Source organism: Asterias rubens, chromosome 22, assembly GCF_902459465.1.
Source record: "Asterias rubens chromosome 22, eAstRub1.3, whole genome shotgun sequence".
In the NCBI taxonomy this organism is placed as follows: domain Eukaryota; kingdom Metazoa; phylum Echinodermata; class Asteroidea; order Forcipulatida; family Asteriidae; genus Asterias; species Asterias rubens.
In genome coordinates, this window is record NC_047083.1 from 9,029,396 (window position 1) to 9,054,574 (window position 25,179).

The 25,179-nt window shown below is 37.9% G+C and overlaps 3 protein-coding genes across 3 annotated transcripts; 1 reads left to right on the forward strand and 2 right to left on the reverse strand.

Annotated features, from left to right (window-relative positions):
- Positions 1-1,480: 1,480 nt before the first annotated feature.
- On the reverse strand, positions 1,481-7,742 carry LOC117304998 (protein C12orf4 homolog). Its single transcript, XM_033789673.1, has 12 exons — positions 7,499-7,742; positions 6,216-6,364; positions 5,720-5,901; positions 5,200-5,299; positions 4,767-4,986; positions 4,560-4,644; positions 4,196-4,317; positions 3,607-3,744; positions 3,062-3,157; positions 2,487-2,689; positions 2,121-2,246; positions 1,481-1,723 (listed from the first exon to the last, which is right to left on the reverse strand). The coding sequence occupies exons 1-12, from the start codon at positions 7,656-7,658 to the stop codon at positions 1,631-1,633; spliced, it is 1,674 nt and encodes a 557-aa protein (XP_033645564.1). The 5' UTR covers positions 7,659-7,742; the 3' UTR covers positions 1,481-1,630.
- A 251-nt stretch (positions 7,743-7,993) lies between these two features.
- Positions 7,994-12,467, forward strand: LOC117304999 (RAD51-associated protein 1-like). The gene is made up of 8 exons (XM_033789674.1): positions 7,994-8,139; positions 8,283-8,332; positions 9,255-9,417; positions 9,971-10,125; positions 10,410-10,670; positions 10,791-11,009; positions 11,431-11,646; positions 12,008-12,467. The coding sequence occupies exons 1-8, from the start codon at positions 8,114-8,116 to the stop codon at positions 12,127-12,129; spliced, it is 1,212 nt and encodes a 403-aa protein (XP_033645565.1). The 5' UTR covers positions 7,994-8,113; the 3' UTR covers positions 12,130-12,467.
- A 1,163-nt stretch (positions 12,468-13,630) lies between these two features.
- LOC117305000 (GRIP and coiled-coil domain-containing protein 1-like) lies at positions 13,631-24,936 on the reverse strand. Its single transcript, XM_033789675.1, has 18 exons — positions 24,814-24,936; positions 23,859-23,969; positions 22,539-22,732; positions 21,878-22,039; positions 21,380-21,469; positions 21,017-21,145; positions 20,255-20,304; positions 19,967-20,108; positions 19,152-19,333; positions 18,698-18,897; positions 18,010-18,152; positions 17,177-17,293; positions 16,925-17,005; positions 16,319-16,455; positions 15,979-16,084; positions 15,497-15,699; positions 15,115-15,244; positions 13,631-14,744 (listed from the first exon to the last, which is right to left on the reverse strand). The coding sequence occupies exons 2-18, from the start codon at positions 23,941-23,943 to the stop codon at positions 14,688-14,690; spliced, it is 2,208 nt and encodes a 735-aa protein (XP_033645566.1). The 5' UTR covers positions 23,944-23,969; positions 24,814-24,936; the 3' UTR covers positions 13,631-14,687.
- Between the last annotated feature and the right edge of the window lie 243 nt (positions 24,937-25,179).

Consider the following 25,179-nt stretch of genomic DNA (forward strand, 5'->3'; position numbering starts at 1 on the left):
AATTGTTGGGCATGGCAGAGTTTGCAAAGGGCACCAAGGCAATGAATATGGGCAGCATGGATACATTTGCCTCTTTTTCTTCTGTGAAGTATTATGAATGCAGTGTTCTAACTGTTTGACTATTCAATATCATCCACTGTTGTTTTGGATGCATCAGAACAGTACACAGTCAACCCTCCTACTGTCTGACCATTCATTATCACCCACTTTTGTTTATAATGCATCTACACAGTACACAGTCAACCCTCCTACTGTCTGACCATTCATTTTCATCCACTGTCATTTTGGATGCATCAGAACAGCCAACTCTCCAACTGTCCAATAGTTCATTATCATTCACTGTTGTTGTGGATGAATCTGCACAGTACACAGTCAACCCCCCTACTGTCTGACCATTCATTATCACCCACTGTTGTTGTGGATGAATCTGCACAGTACACAGTCAACCCTCCTACGGTCTGACCATTCATTATCACCCACTGTTGTTGTGGATGAATCTGCACAGTACACAGTCAACCCTCCTACTGTCTGACCATTCATTATCATTCACTGTTGTTGTGGATGAATCTGCACAGTACACAGTCAACCTTCCAACCGTCTAACCATTCAAAAAAAAAATCACTCTGAGGCTTATTGTAAATTTCCAATTGATTTTTAATTGTTCTAGAGCACACCTGTGATGACCAATGTTAATAGCATTCTTAGTTGAACTTCACTTGATATACAAAGAACATCATGCACATGAGCTAATGCTTCAACTTTTTAATTTTAACAAAGTGTTAACATTTTAATTAATGTTCAAAGTTAATCACTGTTTTGTCTGATGACAATTTTGTACTGTGTGTATATATTATTACATTGATGGAAGTGAATAAAAATGTTGAACAAATAATTACAAAATAATGATTTCCCAGTATGTTTGCTTTTTCTTTTTATGATTGTTCCTGAGCGGGTTGGAACTCAAGATGCTGGGTTCAACATTCTATCTTGTATTTTATGCTAGTTCGTCGGGAGGCTGTGTATTTGTTTATATTTCAACCTTTTTACAAATAATACATATATATACATATATACATAAATTCTTCTTTTTCCCCGTTTCTTCTTAGGAAGTGCTACCCACACAACTTGGTAAATTCGTAGAGAACTTTGCAAAAAATTTAAAAGGCAATTTTTCATTAAAGGCAGTGGACACTATTGATAATTGTCAAAGACTAGCCTTCACAGTTGGTGTATCTCAACATATGCATAAAATAACAAACCTGTGAAAATTTGAGCTGAATTGGTCGTCGAAGTTGTGAGATAATAACAAAAGAAAAAAGCGCCCTTGTCACACGAAGTTGTGTACTTTTAGATGGTTGATTTCGAGACCTCAAATTCTAAATCTGAGGTCTCAAAATCAAATTCGTGGAAAATTACTTCTTCCTCAACAACTATGTCACTTCAGAGGGAGCTGTTTCTCACAATGTTTTATACTGTCAACCATTCCCCATTACTTGTCACCAAGTAAAGTTGTATGCTAATAATTTTTGTTGAGTAATTGCCAATAGTGTCCACTTCTGATAAGTGTTGGAGCTAGTTTGTGTGGAGTTGGCATAGCTCACTGTGGACTTAAAAATGTACATTCATTCATCTATTTATGTTGTGAGAGGTCCAGTGTTCGAGACAGTCTGAAGATGTGAGGCAACATTCCACTGAGCTGGGAGAACAAATCGTCCGATATTCCCTGCAAGTTAAAAAAAATCAAATCAATTAGATTTAATATTTTCATGAAGGCCTTCATGAAAATAGTTGCTGATGAAACGCCATACAATTAAGATAACTAGGGGAGAGTTAGTGTGTTGTGTATATTTAAAATGTGTTTTCAAATGCATTTTCAAAATATGGCAAAACCCCGGACAGAAATGTTTTTAACAATAAGTCTGTTTATAAAAATGATTTAAACTTGTAGATTGTTTGTAGGTACAATGTACTCAGTGCCTTGACAAACTGAAATATTTAAGACAGGATTTTGAAGTTTTTGAACTATGAGACCGATTATTGTAGCCACCTTACAAAGGTTTACAGTGAAGGGAAACAATGTAAATGGTAACGGACTAAAAAGTGAATTTTGTTCTTTTTACCTTTGGAACGACAAACTGGATTGTTCGACTCTCACTGCCTCCCCACTGTGCCATCTCCATCATGAACCCCTTCACACACTTCAAGACAAGCTCCGCCCTCTTTACACACCATGGGATTGTCATTTCCTGAATAAATTAACAAATTTGCATAAGTCAATTGATTTGCATAACTTAGACTATTTCCTGAGACTCATTCCAGAGTTTGAGTCCAATGCTCTTGACCGCTCGGCCACAACACATCTGCTGTGATTTAGCAACTTCCGCCCAACTTCCCCCAAGACACATCAATGAATATTCATGAATGTTAATCTTATCCACTTGGCCATGACACTCCAATGAATATTCATGATTGTAAATGTGGCTCACCTCATACATCTCATAGAGCAAGAATAGCGGCAAGGTGACGGAGAGAACATCAAACCGAACACAGCTCTTGAGGATGTTCCTAAGGGCAAGGATGCATGGATGACGAGAGTTGATGTCTCCGTTACGAAGGTTGTCATCAGTGACGAGATGGAACAGAACGTGAACCTCCGCTAAGTTAGAATGCTTAGTGATGTAGAAATCCCCTGAAAAGTAATTATTTATGTCCTTCGTTAAAGGGTTTGGGGATTTTTGTATGACAAAAAAACATACTTAACGTCCAAAGGTTTACACCAAACACAAACGTCCACAGATTTACAGTAAACTTACCGGTTTAAAAACAATAATTGTAGAAAGCTCCCCTGAAAATATTATTTGCTGAGGTGCTGTAGTTTTTTGAACATGAGTAAATTTTGATCAATATTTAATAGTTTTTAGTTTCACCCTTCACTATAAAGTCCTGAAAAAAAAACATTAATTCTTCTGCGCTTTTATGTTGTCCGCCATTTATCAAAATGTAGGCTAGTAATAGGCCTCAACTTTTCAACTTGCATCGGAATTTCAAAACTTGTTTCTACCTGCTTTGAGGTTCGATGTGATTTCTCCATCCTCGGAGGATTGTCTTGACTCGCTAGATGCTACTGATCGCCGGTCACCCCCACCATTGCTGGAACCTAACCAAAAAAGAGGAAACACAACTGTAAATTATAACTATATGCCTAGCTTCCAGCTCTACGATACCCTACCAAGAGTATCTGTCAAGATCAGGGACAGGAGGATGAGACTGGATGGCTACTGTTTCCGCCAACCAGAGCTAGCTTTGATCCCCTTAGTTCTTTGGAAATCCATCGATCGAAACAGGAGCAAAGGCAGGAGGAGACTTACATTCGCAGATAAGCTGAAGAAGGACGCAACTCAACAAGAAACAACTGAGCTTAGGACGTTGATGCTGGATCGAAATGCATGGAAGACGACCATTAGAGTTTCCTGAGAAGGCGTCGGCTGAAGACAACCTCTCGCTAAACTCACTCATACATTAATGTTCCTCAGAAGATGAGAAAACCAAAAGAACAAAAGGAAAATATTCTGAGGAACACGCCAAGGGTTTTCAATTAATATTTACCATCTTGACTGAGTTTTTCAGCCTTCCTAGTCCGGCGTAGTGTATTAGCTTGCACAGCATGCTGCTGGATCACACGTAACTGTGTGTCCAAATCTGGAAAGTGGAAATCTGTAGACTGCTGACAGACAGCTGCAAAGTCTACAAATGAAAAATACAAATAATTCATAATTATTTTAAAGTTATAAAATTCCTAACCTCTGAAGAAGGTTTATGTAATTGGTTCTGTAGGCCTACCCCTTAACCACCTATCTCTTAGCAAGAAGCCAGGTATATATCAATCTTATCAGTCTAAACATTTGGTTGTTCAGTTACCATAGTGTGGAGTATTTTTATTGATTTTTTGCAGCTTCTATACACCAGAGGAAGTTTGTAAATTGTACATTTTAAAATTTGTCAGAATTTCTTGAAAGAAATAGGTCACTTTTTGGAGTCAGAGGAACAGCGACCTTGCTTTGCTTCTGTTCACATTTATGCAAGCCAGAGTTAGGCTGGAAGGGAAAACTGTCTGGTACCCCTTTCTGGCTTGGGGGGTTGTTTACCACAATTGCCTAAGGGTATACGGGGAACATGACCCAAAGAGTGAGCTCACCTCGTTTGATTCCCGTGTAGGAATTGATCCGGTCATCCACCATGAGTATAAGCCCGGACAACGAACCAGAGAACAAGGACATTGCTGTCTGTAATCTCTGGGGTTGAGGTTGAGGAGTTCCCCTGTAAAGGTTAAAGGTCAAAGGTTAAAGGTGAATGAAGGGGAAATACACCTGAGTAAAGAGGAGCAATTATGGTTAAGTGTTTTGCTCAAAAACACAAGTAATATTACCGGAATCAAACCCCTCTGATGATTCAACTATCAGAACTTAAGTTTGAGGCAGTAGACCATTGATCCAGTCATGGCAAGTCACCATCTTAAAATCTTGTGAAACACTCATTGACCAAAAAATAGTAGCACTCACCCATCTCTGTTGGGCTTGTGTTTACACAAATCCAAGACGTCTCTGGACATCAGACGTATGTTGTGCATCGTCTTCATTTGGGCACCTGAACGTGAAAACAGGTAAAGGAAGTTGTTAAATATCGTTTCAAGCAAATGGTTTTGTTAATCTTCACCAGGTAAAATGATATTCTTAACTTGAGTCTTGAGTTTTTTTGTTTTCAATTACCAAGATGAATTGTAAAGCTCTCCTCAAGTTTGGGTTCTTCAACGATAACTTCTCTCCTCGTTGGGGGCAGCAGATCGGACATGGCTCGGATCCGCCGACTGACGGGTCCTTCTGTCCCATTCTCCATGTCATCTCGTATCTGCTGGATCCATGTTCTGAATTCCTCTCTCTGTGAGTCTTGTAGGTTTTTAAGCTCGCTGTGCCATTTCGCTTCTTCACGCTGGGAAAAAATGTCAAATTTCACTTTTTTCGTTACCAAAGGTGACTTATTTTTACTTGACTCATACTCCCGCTTCCTTACCATAGGTGACTTTAATCAACTACACTCATATACCCTTTATTCCTTACCAAAGAGGCATTTGTCACTTTAAGACCAGTGCACTTTGCTGTTGTGCACTAGATGGCTTGCCATCACCACCACAACAATACATACCTGTATATTATCAAAATGTTGCGCAGCTAGCCTGTTAACTTGCTGGTCATTGTGAGTGTAGTCCAGGTTCTGCACTGCTTGTTGTATTTGCACCGCTTGCCTTTAAAAAAAAAAATGCATGGTTAACAAAACATTATGCTATACTTTTATATTGATAATTTGTTTGTAAAAAAAAAAAAAAAGTAAAAACTGCCAATTTGACATCCCTTTGTATAAACATTTTTCCATTGTCTTTGATTCTATTAGAACAGAGTGTGGGTTTGAGTCCTGGCCCCGAAATTCATTGCTTCTCTTAACCGTGGTGTATAAGGAACCTGAGACAGTCTTGTCGCTTTAACTGAGCAGCTAGGGGTTGTTTGTGCCAAGGTGTTGAGAAAGTTAAAGAAATTATCTTAAAGTATGCCCGATAAACAGGGACTTGCGCCTTGATCTAGTTGCTAGGATATGTGCACTTATTATAAGAACCAATTAGTTGGTGGGCGTGAATAAACCCTCTTGTAAAGTATACTGAAGACCGTACGTTTCTTGAAGTTTAGCTAAAGCTTGATCTCTCTGTATCAGAACATCCTCAACGGCCACAGCGTAAGTGTGTTCCAAACGAAACAAAATCTCCAATGCCGGTGAGTGTATAAGCTTGTGGTACAATTCCGCAAATCCCACTTCTGGTTTGGGCTTACTGTCTGGTGCATATGCCACACACTCCTGTTGATTCATAAACCATTGAGAGAACACAAGTTCAGAGTCGATACAAATTTATTTTCAAAGTCTTTCACAGTTCTAAGTGTTGCTAATAAAACAAAACATGTTGAAGCTAAAGGTTAATTAGCTTCTGACTGACAAAAAAAGAAAGAAAATATATTGTCAAAATAAAAAGACTGCCAACATAGGGCTAGATATTTATACAGGCATGATACATGTATTTGGTCCTGTAAAATGAAACACATGTTTAATTATAATGTCAGGATTAAAATGTATTCTATCATGTCTTTAAAAGTTTATTGACAAGTTCCAAATACCTGTGTGTAAGCCTTTGCCCATTTGTCAGCAATATTTCCGATGTCGTCATCGCCGGCCTTCTGTAATGATTCAATGGCCTCCTGGGCATTGTTATTATGAAAGGTTGTCGTTTCCTTGGTAACAAATTTGTCAAGCTTCAACGTTATGTCTGTAAAACAAAGATCAAAAGTGAAAAAAGAAAAATTGATTTCACTATCTTTGATGCTGGAATCTTACTTTGACTATCAGGAGGAAGGGGATGTTTAGGTTATTGCAGTACAATTATTACAACTGAATATGTATGTATGATTTGGATTGTTTAACGTAGGTAGCATTCAATTAACAATGAGCTGAGGAGTGAGTAACATTAGGTTTTTTTGTGTGAACAGAATATATTCAGGTTCAGTCATTTACTTGATCCACCATGTTCATTTTTAGCAATTGGTCCTCTTTTTGATTTTTTTTACAAAAAATATCAGGCTAGCTCGAGCTCTCAGAGTGTCAGTGGTAGTGGTAACAAGACATCTGGGGTGGATTTCACAAAGGTAGTCCTAACTTAGGACTAGTCCTAGGCAATGCTAAGAGATAGGACCAGTCCTAAGTTAGGATGAGTTACTGGTCCTAACTTAGGACCAGTCCTATCTCTTACTTAGCATTGCTTAGGACTACCTTTGTGAAATCCACCCCTGCCCTCACAAGCAAAAGGTTGTTAGTTTGAATCCACCACAAGCGATTTGCCAGAGTTTTTTGTTTCACAGATTGACAGATCCTGGAAAAGTACTGACTGAGTGTACAGAACAGAACAGCAAAGCACACTGCCCCAACCAGTTAATACTCAGTCAAATTGAATTTGTGGATGTGGGTAATTCTACCTCCATGGTCTAACTCTGTAGGTGTAGCAGTCTTGTCTAATTTTATTTTTATAAATATAAAACAAAAAACAAACAAAGAAACATCTTAAATATGTATCTGAATGCATTATAATTATATGCTTTAGAAGTTACAGAATGTTGCGTAGACGAGCAAACTGAGTCGGAGTGTGACTTTTATCACAGTCAGAGTAACTTTTATTAGAGAGAAACAACAAGTACATGTAACATCAAAACATGGTCTCTTATAATACACAAGAAGTAGTAAACAAGGTCGCTTGAGGGCGCTATAAACTTTGTCTAAGTCCTCAATTCAACACAGAAAATTAGTTTGGCATTCATAGTATTATTATGAACATAATTCTTTGTTCAAATTTTCAATCCAAGTACAACCACACACACTGACAGTGACTGGGCGTTTGTTTACGTTTTACCTTCCTCAACAAAACACGGTAGATTGTGGGCGGTGACCAGCCTCCCGACAAACTCTCGAGTGCTTATTCCAAGAGGGATTGGGACTGGAACTCGGAGCTTAGAATATAATTCCTTTGTCTTGAACTGAAAGTTGAACTCTTTATCTACCCCTGCCGACATTTTGATGAAGATCCTCCGTCGCGATGACAATGAAAAGGGAGAAAAACCAGCGAGTTTCTATTACACGATGAAGGAATAGGAAGGTTGACCTTTCAAAGTGAGGTCAAATTTAGAGGCACAGTCACTATTTCTAAAAAAAACACTGTTTTTTAATTTATTAAAATAAAAGTTAAAACGTGCTTTTGAAATAATAAATAATAATTTAATATCAAATTAATTTTTTAAATTGAAATAATGTGAGTTATTTGTCAATAATTACGTTAAAATTAAGTTTAAAAAGAATTATTTATTACTGACCTCTGACCTAAATTATATTTCAGTCCGAGTCGCGCGAACTTACAAATTCTCAGCACAAAATGTGAAGTTTGTTTACTATATTTTTCATACATCAAGCAGGCTTAATACATTGATAGAATTGTTTCGAGTTTAATAGAAGGGTCAGGAAATTAAGGAATATGTCAGACAGTCGCAAATCATCCAGGTAATCTTTTTATTCTAAAGTTAAAGTATAATTTGGTAAACTGTTCGTTGGCCTGAAGTTGAATGAACTGTGATATGAAGAAGCTCACCGACTTTGGTTGGTAAAAATTTCAATATTGTGATATTTAAAAAATTAATTTTCAGATCAAGGAAGACGGTGTGCTATTCAAAATTTGGTGAAGACGATAGTGATGGTAAGGTTACTTTTATTTCTCAGAGTTTTTAGACCCCCTTTTTGGACCAAAAATGTGAACATTTTGTGATGATTGTTATTGTTTTGTAAAATGTTTTGTAACTTTCCTCTCTGCAATTTTTATCTCTGTTGATTGACCCCACCCCAAAATGTGTCAGAGTATTGAAAAGAACAGTTTTATTTTGTCAATACTAACTGAGCAGTGTCTTGAAACAATTGGTGGCCGGATTGACCATCTTCTCCCAGTTCTGATAATTCCTTGCAAAGTGAATATATGAATGTTGTAATATTTATTTGCTGTTGTGATATGTTTCTGTGTTTGTTTATTTATGAATATTTCTTCCATTTTAGGTTTTCGCGTGCAGCATTCTGTAAAAATGTTCAGTAATTGGTCAACTATAAATTGTTATCAATTTGATTTTGCTTGCATTGTTTTGCTTTAATTGATACACTCCCAGTCCCAACCCAACCCACTCTTTCCTCCTGAGTTTTTTTTAAAGGAATTTTGTTAATTGATTTTTAGTTTAGGGTAGGCTTACGTTGTAGTGTGCATTTTTGTACTAATTTTCACGAAATGTATTAAACGTCTTTAAATTCACAGCAATTCTTTTTTGTTTCATATTTTGCTCATAACAAGTGTATTATAAAATCTCTTTGTCTTTTCTTCTGAAATTTGATAGAAATTTGGTAAATTATTTTGGAAGTAATGTGCAATTTTGTATCTTTTGGGGGGCGATATTTAAGCCTAACTGTAATCTGTAACATCTCTTAATAACAGTTACTAGAGGCCTACCCCTAAGTAGATACTTTAATTTTATGCTCCATATTGTTTCTTAAATCAATTTGAATCAACTGCAGTAGTTCAACTGTACTACATCCAGACAGGAACAAGTTAAAACTATGATATTTTGTTTCCCTTCAAGATGACTTTGCTCGAGCAACACCCCCTCCGCCGAAAAAATCTAAGGTGGAGAAGAAAGACAAATTATCCAAGACCAACAGGAGCAAAGAATCAAAAGAGAAGAACTCGGCAGTTACAAATGACGACAACAACAGGGCTGACAGATGTAACAAAAGGACAGAGAGGTATGTGTGTCCCACCCCCCCCCCCCCACAAAGACATTTTCAGGCATGCAAACTTTTACTCCTAGAACTATGAGGTTAGTTCCACGATCCTTCGTGGAGACGATAGAGGAATAAAACTCATAGCTCTAGGGGTAGCAACTTTTCAGCTCTACAGCTGAGTTTCTCTTAGTTTCATCAAAAAAGTTTGGTGAATTATACTATCTGTTGTTTTCTGCCATTTTGTTTTCTTAAAATATAAACAAATTGTGTTCCAGGCAAGGAGGAGCAGATGATTGGTCCCAGTTTCAAAAAGCTGCTTATAAAGCACAAAATAGCTAAGCAGTATAAAATTTGGCTACCACAATAGGGTTACCAGCCAAACTACCATGTCACATTTACAATTTGTGACTGGTATCTTGCTAATACTTGCTTAGCAGAAAATTGATGAACACTATTTGCTGTTTAAGCAGCTCTATGAAATTGAGCCCTTCTTTTCTACCAGGTTGTCCTCGTACACAATTTGTCAACTAATACTCCCCTTGCATCTATTTTTCCTTCCGTGTTCTGGTCTAAGAATCTCCCCTGATGATAAAGCCTTTGATCGTGAAATGCAACTTGCTCTGGAGCTATCAATGCACGACTCTGAAGAATCGCAGCCGACTGAGGCACCCTCAAACCATCCTCCATGCGGCAAGACGAAGGCAATTGAAGCGCAAATACACTTAACAGGTAAACTAAGTCAGGGCATTAAGCGTTAATATGGTATATAAATTGTTTACTTCTAATAGTTCTAATAATAATAATAAGACATTTGTAAAGCGCCTTGCAAAAGTCAATAGGGTTTTAGGAAAAGAAAGAACAATAATTTCAAGAAAAAAATTGAAATCTCGCCGATTACAATAGCTGTTCTTCTCGGAACATCTAATAATTGAATCACAAAGGATATAAAGAGCAAGTTGACACAAAAAAAGCTTCAAAAGACCAAATCTTCTTTAAATTTTTGTTTCTAATAGCACCCAAAACAGAAAACTCATCCACCAGTGATTCAACCAGTGACGTCACAGACAACAAGGAAAACATGGTTGTCATGACGACCAAGCCGCCACCCTCCTTCCAAGAACCTGATGATGAGATCGTCTTTGTAGAATCTCTGGATGAGGATGAGGTTGTTGGAGGAAGGCGGAAGAGGAAAGCGGCCAAGGAGGCGGTTGCCAAGCAACGGAAGATGGCCGGTGAAGAGTGCGAGGAGAAAGAGGACACAGAGTTTACAGTTGGTACGAGAAATAGTTTAATAAGTGTTGTTTAATAAATCTATTTACTGTTGTTATTATGAACCGAAAGAAGTCGTGATGGCCATTTAAATTAAACTATTTCAATTTGTTTTTGCATATTAGACTGCAACGCAGCAATCAGTTCTGATGAATTCGATAGTGGCGACGCCGACAGCGATTATGAAGAATTCACTGCATCAAAGAAAAAGACGAAGCGAGTAGGGAAGGGCAAAGGAAAGAGCCCCAAGTCTGCAGAGAGGAGTGCGAGGACTCCAGCAATCGGGAAGAAGGGTGCTGGGGACAGCAAACCAAAACCAACACCTAACAGAATGGCCATTACAAGTAAGTTGATGAGGTTGGAGGCGCTTAAGGGGCTCAATTTTTGAAGTTTTCCTTTTTTTAGCAGACCTGCTTCTTGTCATTCTTCCCAAGTCTTCACACAGAATTAAAGATCCAGCAGAAAACTACTTCAAACTTACCCCTAAACTTCTGGACGTACATTCCCTCCACACGGCATATATTTAATGACAAGTGGTGAGAGTTATCGTTGAACAACAAGATTGCGCTGTGTTCAAAGTTTGCGCCCCAAGTGGTGAGAGTTATCGTTGAACAAGATTGCGCTGTGTTCAAAGTTTGCGCCCCAGCTATTCTGAGCGGATATTTAAATCAGTCAGATTTGAGAATTGGATGTACAGTGTACTTAAACTTACAAAGGACCCCCACTTGATGGCACTTTTTTATTTTTCCCACTGTTTTTCTTTAGGTAAGACAAATAAACCTTCCACCCCGGTAACCCCCCTAGCAAGACGCCCCCAGGCCGCTGGTCCAGTGAGCAACCCAGTCACCCCCCTAGCAAGACGCCCCCAGGCTACAGGTCCAGTCAGGGGCTTCACACCGCCAGGGAGCCTCGAAGGGAACAAGCGGGCGACCCTACCATCCCCGCTACCCGTCAAACGAACGACTTGGTCCTCACCATCAAGTGAGTATTATTAAAAAAAAATAATTATTCAGTATTAAAAATTAAGTTGAGGTAATAAATGTGAATTTGTTGCTCAAGAAGTTATCCAAACAAAACATAAAGCTCAGTTTTATAACACTAATTTTGTTTTTTTAACCTTACACCGATATGTGTTAGCACTGTGTACTCCGTACTTTCTTGAGTTCTGTGGGGAAAAAATCACGGGCATATTACTCAGGATTCAAACCCAAAAGGGATATTAAAAGTTTATTTATCTATCTATCTATCTGTCAAAACATTTCTGTATCTCCTTAACCTTTGAAAAAAACAAAAACGTTTTGAACAAAAATCTCATTTTCTCAATTTTGTTTGTGTTTTACAGGTTCAAATGAGGCCAACCCACTGGGAGGAGTCAAACTAGTCTCCCCCAACCAGCACATGAGACTCGGTCTGTCCAGAAATATAAGGATAAAACCACTGCATCCGAATGCTAAGGCGATTTGATGCCTTGATTGAAGACTAGCTGCAACTTAGGGTTGAGGGCGCCCTTTAATCTCATGAAATTATGTTAGATGCATTTTTAGCTTATTTTTTTAGCCTGTTTTTTTTTTTTTTTTTATGCTTTTCATTTGATTCACTATGGGTATTTGATGATGATAAACATTAGAAATGTAAAGTGTACATTTTTTATGGTGACTGCTTTATATTCTTCCAATCTCGAACTGTATAGTCTTACTCAGTGCGCCCTATACTCATATTTTATCTAAATATTTGTAAATAAATTACTGTAAATTAACACACGGCATACTAGCCGGACCAAATCAAACTATTGGAGTGACAAATAAAAAAAGGATGAAGTGTGGCGAAAACTTTTCTCTCAGACAGTACTATCATTGGTGTTGTGTTGCCTCATGTGTCAAATCAATTCGATTTAAATAAACTATTTGTGTTCTTTGATCAAAGTTTACAAATAAAAATCAAAACAAAATAAAGAAAATAACAAATAATTCTCTTAAGAACTGGTACTGGTATGAACTTTTTCGGCCGGATACTTAGCTCTGGAGGATTGGTACTGGTATGAACTTTATGATCAGTGAGCTTTCAGATGGAAACTTAGCTCTGGAGGATTGGTACTGGTATGAACTTTATAATCGGTGAGCTTTCAGATGGAAACTTGGCTCTGGAGGATTGGTACTGGTATGAACTGTTCAATCAGTGAGCTTTCAGATGGAAACTTAGCTCTGGAGGATTGGTACTGGTATGAACTTTATAATCAATGAGCTTTCAGATGGAAACTTAGCTCTGGAGGATTGGTACTGGTATGAACTTTATAATCAGTGAGCTTTCAGATGGAAACTTAGCTCTGGAGGATTGGTACTGGTATGAACTTTATAATCAGTGAGCTTTCAGATGAAAACTTAGCTCTGGAGGATTGGTACTGGTATGAACTTTATAATCAGTGAGCTTTCAGATGAAAACTTAGCTCTGGAGGATTGGTACTGGTATGAACTTTATAATCAGTGAGCTTTCAGATGGAAACTTCGCTCTGGAGAATTGGTACTGGTATGAACTTTAGAATCGGTGAGCTTTCAGATGGAAACTTAGCTCTGGAGAATTGGTACTGGTATGAACTTCAGTATCAGTGAGCTTTCAGATAGAAACTTAGCTCTGGAGAATTGGTACTGGTATGAACTTTATAATCGGTGAGCTTTCAGATGGAAACTTAGCTCTAGAGGATTGGTACTGGTATGAACTTTATAATCAGTGAGCTTTCAGATGGAAACTTAGCTCTGGAGGATTGGTACTGGTATGAACTCTATAATCAGTGAGCTTTCAGATGGAAACTTCGCTCTGGAGAATTGGTACTGGTATGAACTTTAGAATCGGTGAGCTTTCAGATGGAAACTTAGCTCTGGTGCTAGTATATGAACTTAAGAATTAATAAAGCTTCAGTTCGAATCTAACAATATGATTGAAGAAAAAAATGAACAAGCCGATTCCTTGTTGTATAACCTTTACCTTTATTATGATCATCAACTTAAATATTTCATAATGCGGTTAAAATAATGTGCTTAATAAAAATAGGAAGACACCATTTAAAATCTTTCCCCCAAATTTAAAAATTAAAATTGTCAACTCCTAAAACATACACTATGTTTCTGTTCTGCAGGGAGTTCAGTTAGGGTACTCTAGAGCACGTTATAATTCAAATACAAGGACTTAAAGAATGGTGTACTTTTTGTAGTAACTCTACAAGTTTGAGCATTAAAACATACTTGGGGTGCGTTTGTTTAGCTTCCCTGGGTCAGCCCCCAGTGCCCTGCTTGTGGAGTGGGTCACGTGGGGGCTGGCCCCGGGTACACGACGTCACTACGAGAGCGGTGAGTGGTCGTTCGTGTAGCTCTTGTCAGTGGCTCACCCGAGTTATTTTATAATAAAAAAAAACAAGTTATTTTGTAATTAAAAAACAGATGCCCGGTGCTTAAACAATGGCTCTTGGTGGTGCCATAAATAAAAACTTCCATTTTACTTTTTTCAACAAAGTGCCAGATTTCGAAATTATTATTTTGGCATGGGGGTCACATTTATGCTATTGAATGACAAAAGAAGAGGCTATTTCTTTAGCGATACAATGTGGTGTTTGCAGTTTTGCTTGGTGTGTGAAAAACAAGATATGAATTAACAATAATTAATAAGCTTGAAGGTACAAATCTCTTTTGGAGGCAAAGTTGTTGTGGTTTTGACATTTCGAACAGTTTCCTCTGCTCATCTTCAGGAGAAAGCCAGAATATTCTTTCTCCGGAAGTAAGCAGAGTATACTGTTTGAAATGTCAAAACCACATTTCAGAGCCAACACTCCTAAAAAAGGAGATTTTACACAAAATGGTTCCCGCAAGTTTTTTTTAATAACTCCTTCCTATCTCGATTTTGCACTTACAAAAGGCTTAGCAAAAGATCAACATAAATACGCCCCAAAGTTTAGCTTTTTGGTACCATTAACCATTATTAATATGATAAAAAAAATATATTAATTTATTGAAGATGAATAATAATTTGGAGGGTTATGTGGTCCCATATCCCCACCAGGATGCGCCTTGTTTCTTCAGAACGCCTTCTTTCTGTAGAAAATAGAAATAAAACAGAAGACAAAATATTTGTCATTGATCTTTTATTACTCATTGTGTTACTGTTTGATCAATGACAATGTTTTTGAATAAGATATATACTATGCCAGCCTGCAATATGATCGTGTCATAAATACCACAGTTCACAGTCAACCCTCCTACTGTCTGACCATTCAATATAATCATCTGTGGTTTTAAAGGATATACCCTATGCCAGCCTACAATATAATCTTGTGCTATGATTACCACAGTACACATGTTTGTGTTTTGTTGTACAAAAAGTATCCAAACCCTTCAAAAAAGTAGAACAAACATACGTAATTTTCTGAAAAAATTGTGGTTTTAAAATGTAGAAAACCTTTACCTCTCTTCGTGTAAACTGCAAGATGGTTGATATAGCACTGAACATCTGTTGTCTTTTCGAGTGGCTCTCTGTCTGTAGGTAACACAGTACCACGTTCTTCAAGTATTCCAAGTTTGTGCCTTCCCTAGACCTGCAGTAGATGCAATCAAAATATGCAAACAATAATGGTTATTCGAAGGAATACTTGTAAAGCATATGAAGTAAAAACTGAATGGGTAAACGGCTTACAGTGATTAAAAGTTCTGACTTGCATATCCAGCGCCCCCCCCCCCCCCCCCATTCCCGATGGAGTACTACGATTACATTTGGGCCAAGCTTCTTCATGTATATAAAGAAAACAAGTTCTCCCCCCCCGGGGAAAAAAAAATTAGGATAATAATACCTGTTCCTTTTCCATCTTTCTGCCTCGTCCCTCAACTCGTCCAACTGCTCCTCGTGGAGCTGCACAGCCATTGCGTGTTTCTCCTGCAGCTGCCGTAGAGCGCCCTCTACCTGCTGTTTCTGTTTCTTTATTGTAGAGAGCTCAACCTCGCGTCGGGCGCGCTCCTCGGCAAAGTGGAGCAAGGATGGGTTATTACTCTGAACCTGTAGGCAATGACATATTTCAGATTAATTTCACATTTTTTTTACTCTACCCTGAAATAAGAACATCAAAGAAAAATTGCATTCAAAATTCTTTATAACAGGGATGTGATAGCGATTTGATAGAATAAACTTCAAGAAAAAATTGGCCTTAACACGTTGTCCATGAAAGAACCGATGGTGTAAGTTCTCAACATTTCGATTGTTATGCTCGAGTGTCTTCAGGAGAAAGAGTGCACTTTCAGTGATTGAAGTTGAATTTCTTTTAAAAAAATGTTTTACCATGGACACCTGGAGTTGTGAGACTGTTTCTGCTGCTTCGGACCTGGGCCTGTCTTCATCGTCTGTGAAGACGTCACTAGAAGTCTGTCGGGACAAACTGTAGTCACTAAAAATAATATATATATATATAAACGATATTAAAAATCTTCTTTTATTTCGAGTGGTGTCCTCGGTCAATGATAATAGCAATGACCTGCAAACTGCCCTCCTCCTGTGCAGGTTTTAGCACTAACTGACTAAGCTTGGGAAACCCGAGATAGAGATCTGTGTTTGACAGTGATTGACCACCCTTGAGTTTATGCTTGTCTGGCTCCCAGACCCCCATTGGGAATGCATATACCTTTCCATGGTAGTCCCACCAAATCGGTTGTTGAGTTGTTGTCGTAGCAAGTCAATCTCTTGCGCTTTCTCAGCCAGTAGCGCCATCGTTCGGTCTCGTTGCCGATGGATCTGCTGCTCCATATCGGCTGCTCTGTGCTAAAGTCGCAAAAACAAATACCAGAAAAACAATACCAGGTTACTATGGTAACAAATTGTAATCTTCTGGGTTTCAATTTTTTTCATGGAAAAATGCCAGTTTTGCCGCAAGTGAAAATCTGGAGCAAAATTGTGACAATGAAGAGCACAAGAAAATTTGTATCTTTCGGTTTAATACAAAAAAATGTCATGCAACAATTTGTTTTCTTTCTGAAAACTAAGACATACATTTGTGGATTTGGATGTAAATACACAAGTGATCGAGGTCCATTCCTTTTTTGTTGGGTTGGGGGGGGGAGGGGAGGAGAATGCCTTTTGACTAATATTTGAAAATGTAATCAGAACATCATGTGACACGGTTTACAGGTTGGTTTAAACAGTGGCAAAAAAGGAAATTTGAAAACAGAACTTCTTTGGATTTCTAAGCGTCACAGTCGCAGTAATATTGACTTATCGATTAATGAATTACCTTATACTCTGATTCTGCTTGACTTAAGGCTGTGCGATGTTGCTCCTTCAATTTGAAAATCTTGTCCTCGTAATTTGTCACCTAAAGAAAAGAGAAAAAAACAAAGCTTTAGTTTACTCGATACTTGAAAATGGTTGAACAGCTGTTTTTGGAGGAGTGAATTTGGAAGTAACCTTTTTTTTGGGGGGGGGAATGCAATGTTTTGGCAATTACAAATCCTTGTTTCAGTAAGTGCTATTTTAGAACATTTACCGTTTGTTTGTGGTTGGCCTCTTCGTCGTCGAGTTGTTGTCGTAAAATTGAGATGCGTTCCCTCATTTCACTGACTTGGTTCTGCAAGGCCTCAATCTCCTTGTTACTGGATGTATCCTACCAAAAAAACATGTGGTTTTAGTATACTACACACCCTCTCTTCCTTAAAGCCATTGGACACTTACAGTAAACAGTATTATCCAAGGCCCACACTTCGTGTATCACAACTTATATATAAAATAACAAACCTGTGGAAATTTAGGCTCAATCGGACATCGGAGTCGGGAGAAAATAACAGGAAAACCCACCCTTGTTTTCGCACGTTTCGCCACGTCATGACATGTGTTTAAATCCGTAATTCTCGTAGTCGAGAATTGATAATTGTTTTAATGTTTTCTCAAAAAGTAAAGCATTTATTATTATTATTATTATTATTTATTCGGCCAAGATTTCAACAAACAGTACAAGATACAATATTGAAATATAAATAAAGAAATATAACAGTATAAGAAACAATGAATGTAAACTTATGACATCTAGAACAATATTCATGGAATAATATTTCAAGAGAAGTATTTTACCATTACCTTCTGTAAACCTTATAAGTTATTTGTAAATCTGTGAACTTTTTTTTTTTTTCTGTTCCGAAAGTGTATAATGGCTTTAAAACATAGGCCACTTTAGTCAAATGCACTCATACCACGCTCTTCCTAACCATTATGAATTACTTTAGAGCATAGAGTCAAATTGATACTTGCTCACAGTTGAAATAAATACTAGTGCCATTTAACCCATACAACAATACCTAAAAGCACACAGGGAACAAAACCAACCTTGACTGTTTTATTCTTCAAGACGCCCTGTGCTCTAAGTTTGTATCTCTCAAACTCATCCTTCAACTGTTTCAACTCTTGCTGGCAAGACCTATGATTAGGGTGGCCCTCTAGACTTGCATGGTCTTCAATGTTACACAAATCTATGGAGAGTAATGAAAAAGAAGATTAGGTAACAGACTAAAGAAAGAGGTTAGAATAAAAACATTCCTTTCATCTGACAACTAACACCTGTCATCTCTATGTAATTCCTTTTGCGAACAGTTGTCCTATTTGGATTATGCAAAGACAAGTATAGGCACTGTTTGACCTGCCCCAGGCAGATTTTACCCTTCATCTATAAAGTTTAATGACCCAAGTAATTTAATGTAAACACACCAACTGGTGAAGGGATGTGTAGTTTCTGAGTTTTTGTGGTGAAACTTGAACGGCGTTTTCCCGTACTGAACAAAAACCATCAGAATGCAGCAGTGATGATTTTTCTTAGACGGATCTGAATTTGTTGGCTATAGCTATTGCTACAACTCATGCTGAAGGATGTCCCATACACCAATCCTGGAACGCAAGGGTTGGGCACCGTGTGCCACTGCTGCTGTGTACCTGTGCCTATTTTTGTGCACAAAGACATGAGATAATTGGTGTATACTTCAGCACGTAATGACGGGGCGATCAAGCCATGGGGCCTTACCATCTATGTCGACAGGTTTTTCTGACTTCTGACTGGCCAGCTTCAGAAGTCCTTTCAAGTTAAGGATTTTCTCCGTCAGTTCGGACACCGTTGCGTCTGGGTTGATAATCTCTTCTGGTTGATTGCTCTGAAATTTGTTGACCGCTTTGGCGAGGGCCGTGTTTTCAAGATCAAGTTGGACGATGCGCTCTTTTAATCGTCTGCAAGCCAAAATAATAAAGCGTAAGAAATACAAATATATGAGGAGTTGATTTAGCTTGGTGCTCTATTTATTTGGCAGCACAGGTTGAATAATTCCAAGGGAGCTGAGATGGGTTTAAAAGGAATGAAATAAAATGGCCTAGTGACCAGGATAATAATGATGAAGTGCTGTGTGAGCGTCTGTGAGTTACGGACCTGAGCGCTATATAAGAAGCCACTATTATTACTGTTATTATTATTAAAACCCACATACTGTATAGCTTGCAGATCTTGTTGTTTAACTCGATCATAACTTCCGACAACCTCCGACAACTCAGCGAGTTTACTCTCCAGGGTAGCGACTCTCTCCTCTTCAGCTTCCCTGAGCTGCTTTAAGATCTCTCTCGACTCCTTCGCCTTAAGCTGCTCCGCCTCCACTTGTATCCGATGCTGTGCCTACATAATAATAAGAAGACGAATACCAGGATCTCTTTAGCGCCATTCCATCTACAATCCCGGCCCAAAATTCTTAGGCCACCCTTTCCTGACGTTATATACAGCAGGGGGCCCAACGAGATATGGCCAGGATTGTAGATCATGGCGCTCAGCAACAAACAATGTAAAACAAATACATTTAGAGAGCAGGTGGAAACAGGCGAGTTTTGAAGTTGTTTTTGAATGACCAAACAGTGTCCATTGATCTGATATGAGATGGTATATTGTTCCACAGTTTCGGGCCAGCAGTTGTGGAGTCTTTGTTCGTGTTAGTGTTCTTGGACCTTTAGTCTGACGGCAGTGTACCATCTTAGCAGGGTCGAAGACGGGATCGACCAGATGCATGGAACTGGATTACAGCGATCAGCGATCACGGTTTCCAAATCCGAAGTTATATTCAGAGTTTCAAATCATACTCCTGTACAGGGTTTGTTTCAATTTCTACTTATCTACAATCTCGGCCAAAATGCGTGGGCCAACCATTCGCAACGTTACCATAATAATTTCCTGTCCGTTGGAGCGCATAAGACCGCGCAATGAGAGCCAACATTGAAAGGGGGTACAGGGGCCACGTAAGGCCGGGAACGTACGTACCTTCATCTCCGCCATTTCCTTCTGGAGTTGTAGGAGAAGTGGGGAGGGTCGTGAAGCTTTCTCTTCGGCCGTTCTCAACTGCGTTTTGAAGATCTCAAGATCTTTAGTCAAACGCTTCACATGTTCTTCATACGCTGCAGACCTTCACATAAAAAAGGGAGCAGAAAAAAAACATAATTGAAATGAGTTGGTATTAACTTATCATGGAACAAGATCAATTATACAGTGCACATCATCCCAGTTACAATGCTAGTGAATACATTGGAAAGTAGAATAAGACTGTCTTACTTGTCCGGCTGTGATTGCGCAATCGCTAACCCATCTTCCATGTCACTCAACTGCAAGAATACAAAAATTGAAATAAATAAACAACAACAAAATTTAACAATATTGCTTTTGGCAAATCTAGTTGTCAAACAAAAAATGAAACACTATAGACCAGAATTGTGTAAACTACCTGGTCGTTTTGTCTAAATTACATCTCTCCCTTCACCACCAGGTATTACAGGATCTGTCTGTTTGTCTGTCTAATGTTTGTATTTGTTTGTTTGTCTGTCTAATGTATTTATCTGTTTGTCTGTCCAGTGTATTTATCTGTCTGTTTTTCTGTCTAATGTTTGCATCTGTCCCACCTTGATCTCCACTAGCTCTTTATTGGATCTTGTTGAGTCAACAGTGTTTGCAGCTGTCCCCTCGTCACCTGGTTTGTTTGTCTACGATCTCATCTGGCTGTCTGTCAGTCTGTCTGTCTAATGTTTCTTTTTAAGAGCTCTTTATCACTCCTCTCTCGAGTCAACAGAGCTAGTAAATATCTGATCATCACCTAGTCTGTTTGTCAACCTAATGACTTGTCAGTCTGTCTGTCTAATGTATGTATCTGTCTGTTTGTTTGTCTGTCTAATGTAGGTATCTGTCCCACCTTGTTCTCCAATAGTTCTTTATCACTTCTCCCTCCCTTCAACACCTGGTCTGTTTGTTTATCATGCTAATGACCTGTCTGTTTGTCTATTAATCTAACAACCTGTCTGCTTGTCTGTCTAATATATTTACCTTGTTCTCCAATAGCTCTTTATCACTCCTCTCTCGAGTCAACAGCGTTTGTAACTCTCTGATCATCACGGCATGGTTGACTTGTTCAGCTTCTCGTTCTTGCTGTTGAAGCCTCAACTTGTTCCGAGACTGCAAGTACAAAAACAAAATCGTTTTAAGTCTCTGTTTAAAACTCATTTGTTTGAAGCTGCTTACTTGTTATCTATCTTTCATTCTCTGTATATTTTATTGATCTCTTTATGCGCTTAGAGGCATAGTGCTTTACAAATGTCGCTATATTGTAATATTTTATGGGAAACATTTTGTCTTGACTTGACTTGCTGCCTTGTTTCAGTGTTGCCTTTCAGACTGTTCATGTCTTACCTCGTTGATTTGCTCCTGAAGTCTGGTTTTGGTTTCTTCAAATTGCTCCCTTCCTTCTTGTTGACTTCGTAAAGACTCTTCATATTCTTGCTGCAGACCAAGAAAATTGTCAGCAAATAAATAAATTTGACTTGAGTGGGATTATTTGACAATTAATTTCTACAAATAGGTCAACAGATTCAGTCAATAAATTCAGAAGTCAATAAAACTTTTAATCCATAAATCAGTAAACTAAGAAATCTTGAAGTAAAACAAACCCAATAAATCTTTCAATCAATAGATCAAAGAACAATCAATCCTAAACAAAAAAATCAATAAACCATTCACTAAAAAAAAAAAATCAACGATAAATAATCAACCTAAATAAATTTGTGAATAACCAATAGTCAATCAACCATAAATAAGTCAATAAATATTTAAATCAAGTAACTAATCAACAATAATTTTGTCAATAAAAACATAAAATAAAACAATAAATCTTCAAAACAGTATTCCTACCCTAAGCTTCTTCTTGTCTGCTTGGAAGCTTGCCTCCATCTTGGATTTCTGTCCGGTAACCGTTGCTAGGGCAGTTGTGAGCGTGCTCAGTTGGTCCTTAAGCTGCTGGTAGTTGACGTGATCTTCTTTCTCCATTGATTCCGTATCTGAGCCATCTTTACCCTAAAAATTGTAAAAAGAAAAAAACAAATACTCACAAGAAATTTCTCAAAAATGAAGCACAGATTGAAGCATCTTCACAGCACATGGTCAACCCTCCTACTGTCTGACCGATTAACACCGCGCTACTTTCCCAACTTTTTCTGAAGCATCTATGGTCAAGTGCCTTGCTCAAGTGCACAAGTCTCATGACTGGGATTCAAACCCACACGCTAGAGCTTGGGTCTAATGAACTGCAATGCCTCAACTCCCATAACCTGTTTCTGTTAAACATTACTATTATGTGCTTAGCAATTTTTTGTGCTTATAGGAAAATTGAGCCCTGCGGTTGATTTTACTAAACACAGGATTTATCCTATCTTGAGTTAGGTACTGAGTTCATTGCGCATCCTTTTGTCTGTGGATACAGAACTAAGATAGGAAGAGTTTGGTAAAATCGACGGTTGGACTGTTGGCCATGATACGCCGCCACAATGTTTAAATGCAAGGTCTCTACACGTACCTCATCTTTGGTACCTTTCGGTTCACCACCTCCCTCTTCCTTCTTCCCTTCTTCTCCATCATTCTTCTGCCCCTTGGGCTTGGATCCTTGGGATGCGCCTCCCAACCTCTGAGGGGGTGCATTACTCAAGGCTTGGACGCTGGCCTCCAGAGCTTCCTTCTCTTTGCTCAAGCTTTTGTAGGCCTGGACGACATCTTGAGTGCAAGGAAAAAGAAGACGAATTACCATCTTGAAGAAAAGAACACTTGATCAGGTTTGAATGAAAGACGATCAGGTTTTAATGAAAGACTAAGTACAAAAGGTTATCAGCAAGGAGAAAAAAATCGCAAGGAGAAAAAAATTGTTAAGTTCAGTCTCAAAGCTCATTGATTATATAAAGTTTATACTACAACCAATCCCACAGAGAAATGCAAAAAAATACTGTCAAAATCATTAAATCGCAATGGCATAATTTGGCTGCAGCAATTTAATTGACAAGCAAAAAGTCAATTCATACTTCTCTGTTGGAGAAGTGAGAGTTTTGGAGTTGCTACACTATGTTTAAATTAAAGTGTCGAAGGTTGTGAACAACTACAGTTTGCTCTCGTTATAAAGTGCATTGTTAAGAAAAGATGCTGATAACAAAGAGTACATTCCAAAATCCTAAATCTCTCTGCTTTGAGTATCTTTGTTTTGCTGTCCTTTTTTTTTTTTTTTTTTTAACAAATTCTTATATAGCGCATTTCACAATAAACCGTATCAATGCGCTTTACATCAGTCCCCTGGTCATTGGGCCAATAACATCCCTTTAATCTTTCTCAGCTCCCATTAAGGAGTATATAGCCCCGAGCTGCCGCGGCGCTCCAAAAGCTTTTTCATTCACAATATCAACCTCTACCCTCGCAGGTAGTGTTTTATGTTCCTGTTTAACAACGCTCCTGTTATACAGAGGTTCTTCTTATAAATAATTACAAGAGTACATTCTGAAGTACCAAGTCTAATTTCTGCTCTGTGTTTCTTAGTTTTGCTGTCTTCTTATTTATTTGACCAATTTCATAGAGCTGCTAAGCACACAAATTTGCTTAGCATGAAATTTCTTCCTTGATAAAAACAGGATTACCAACCAAATATCCACGTGATTTTCAGGATTTAAGCAAACAACAGCTGAATACCATTAACATGGAAAATGCAACAAATTGAAATTTGGTTGGTAATCCTGTTTGTTTCACGGAAGAAATTTCATGCTTAGCAGTTTTGTGTGCTTAGCAGCTCTATGAAATTGGGCCCTTGTTTTAACAAGAGTTGTCTATGTATTCGGTTGTTTCTCATTGCCTAACCAACCTCTAAGTCTGCCTTCGTATCGACCCAGTTGATCTTTCTGCTTCTCTATCGTTTCTAACAAATCTTTCCGAGTTCCTCTGTCCATCCTTTGAATCTTTTATCGAAATTTACCTGAAAAAAAAAAGATAATTAGGTTACAGAATTTTCATTTTCTAGAATATGAATTGGTTGTTCCCAACATTTGTACCAATTAAACAGTAGATAGAGCTGCTAAGCAGAACACAGCAGCTAAAGCCGCTTGTAACAACAACAAATAATTATATTTAGCTTACCACACCAGCCAAGCATTGTTCTGTTGTGACTAGTATCATTTCCATTTTCGCTCAGCATAAAATTTTCAAGCAATATTTTCTGCTTAAAGCCAGTGGACTCTTTCGGAACAGAAAAAAAAAAAGTTCACCGATTTACAAATAACTTACAGGGTTTACAGATGGTGAAAGACTTCTGTAAAAAAAAATTTTATTCCATGAAAACTTCATGGAATAATATTTCGTTGAAATGCTTTACTTTTTGAGAAAATAGTAGAACAATATCAATTCACAATATTTTATATGTAAGTTGTGATACACAAAGTGTGGGCCTTGGGAAATACTGTTTAACGAAAGTGTAAAAAATGGCTTGAGGATATCTCATTGAGGTAAATTAGATACTATGTTATTTCATATCAAAAGAAAAAGTGGTGGCGCCATACGGAAACTTTTCCATTCTAATTGACACTATTCAGCTATTTAGCTTTTTTTAACCCAGTTTAGGTTAGGGTCAAAACACTTGTTTTCATTGGCAAATACACAATAGTACTAGTAATAGTAAAATACACAATACAAACAACAACAGATAATTTAAAAAACACTGATTGAAAATGAATGTAAACTTTTATTTAGAAACAGGTGACGATCGCCTAAACTAAAACTAAAATCCTATTCTATTCAAAGTCAACTAACTCAGATGCACTTACAACTTCATATCTCCACGTATTTTGGGCCGAAATGATTAACTTAAATGTGAGATTTCCCAGTCAAATGTTCCACGTCATATGGTTTATAAGGTTGTTATTACACCGTCGATAATCAGGAGACTGTTTATGATGAACAGCGCCCTCTTTTGAAATTAGTTCCTTCCTCCATGATCCGACGGCTATTTAAAAAAAAGTTGGAAATGGAAAGTGAAACAGATTCAACACAATTTTTTAGTTTGTGGTGAAGACCGAAATGATCGTTATAATGGCTGAATTTGTGTTCTAAAATTAACTATGGATGAAAAGTCAGTTCAAAAGGCTCATCAACTAATTTGTTTACTTATGTATGAGAGACCACCGAAAAAA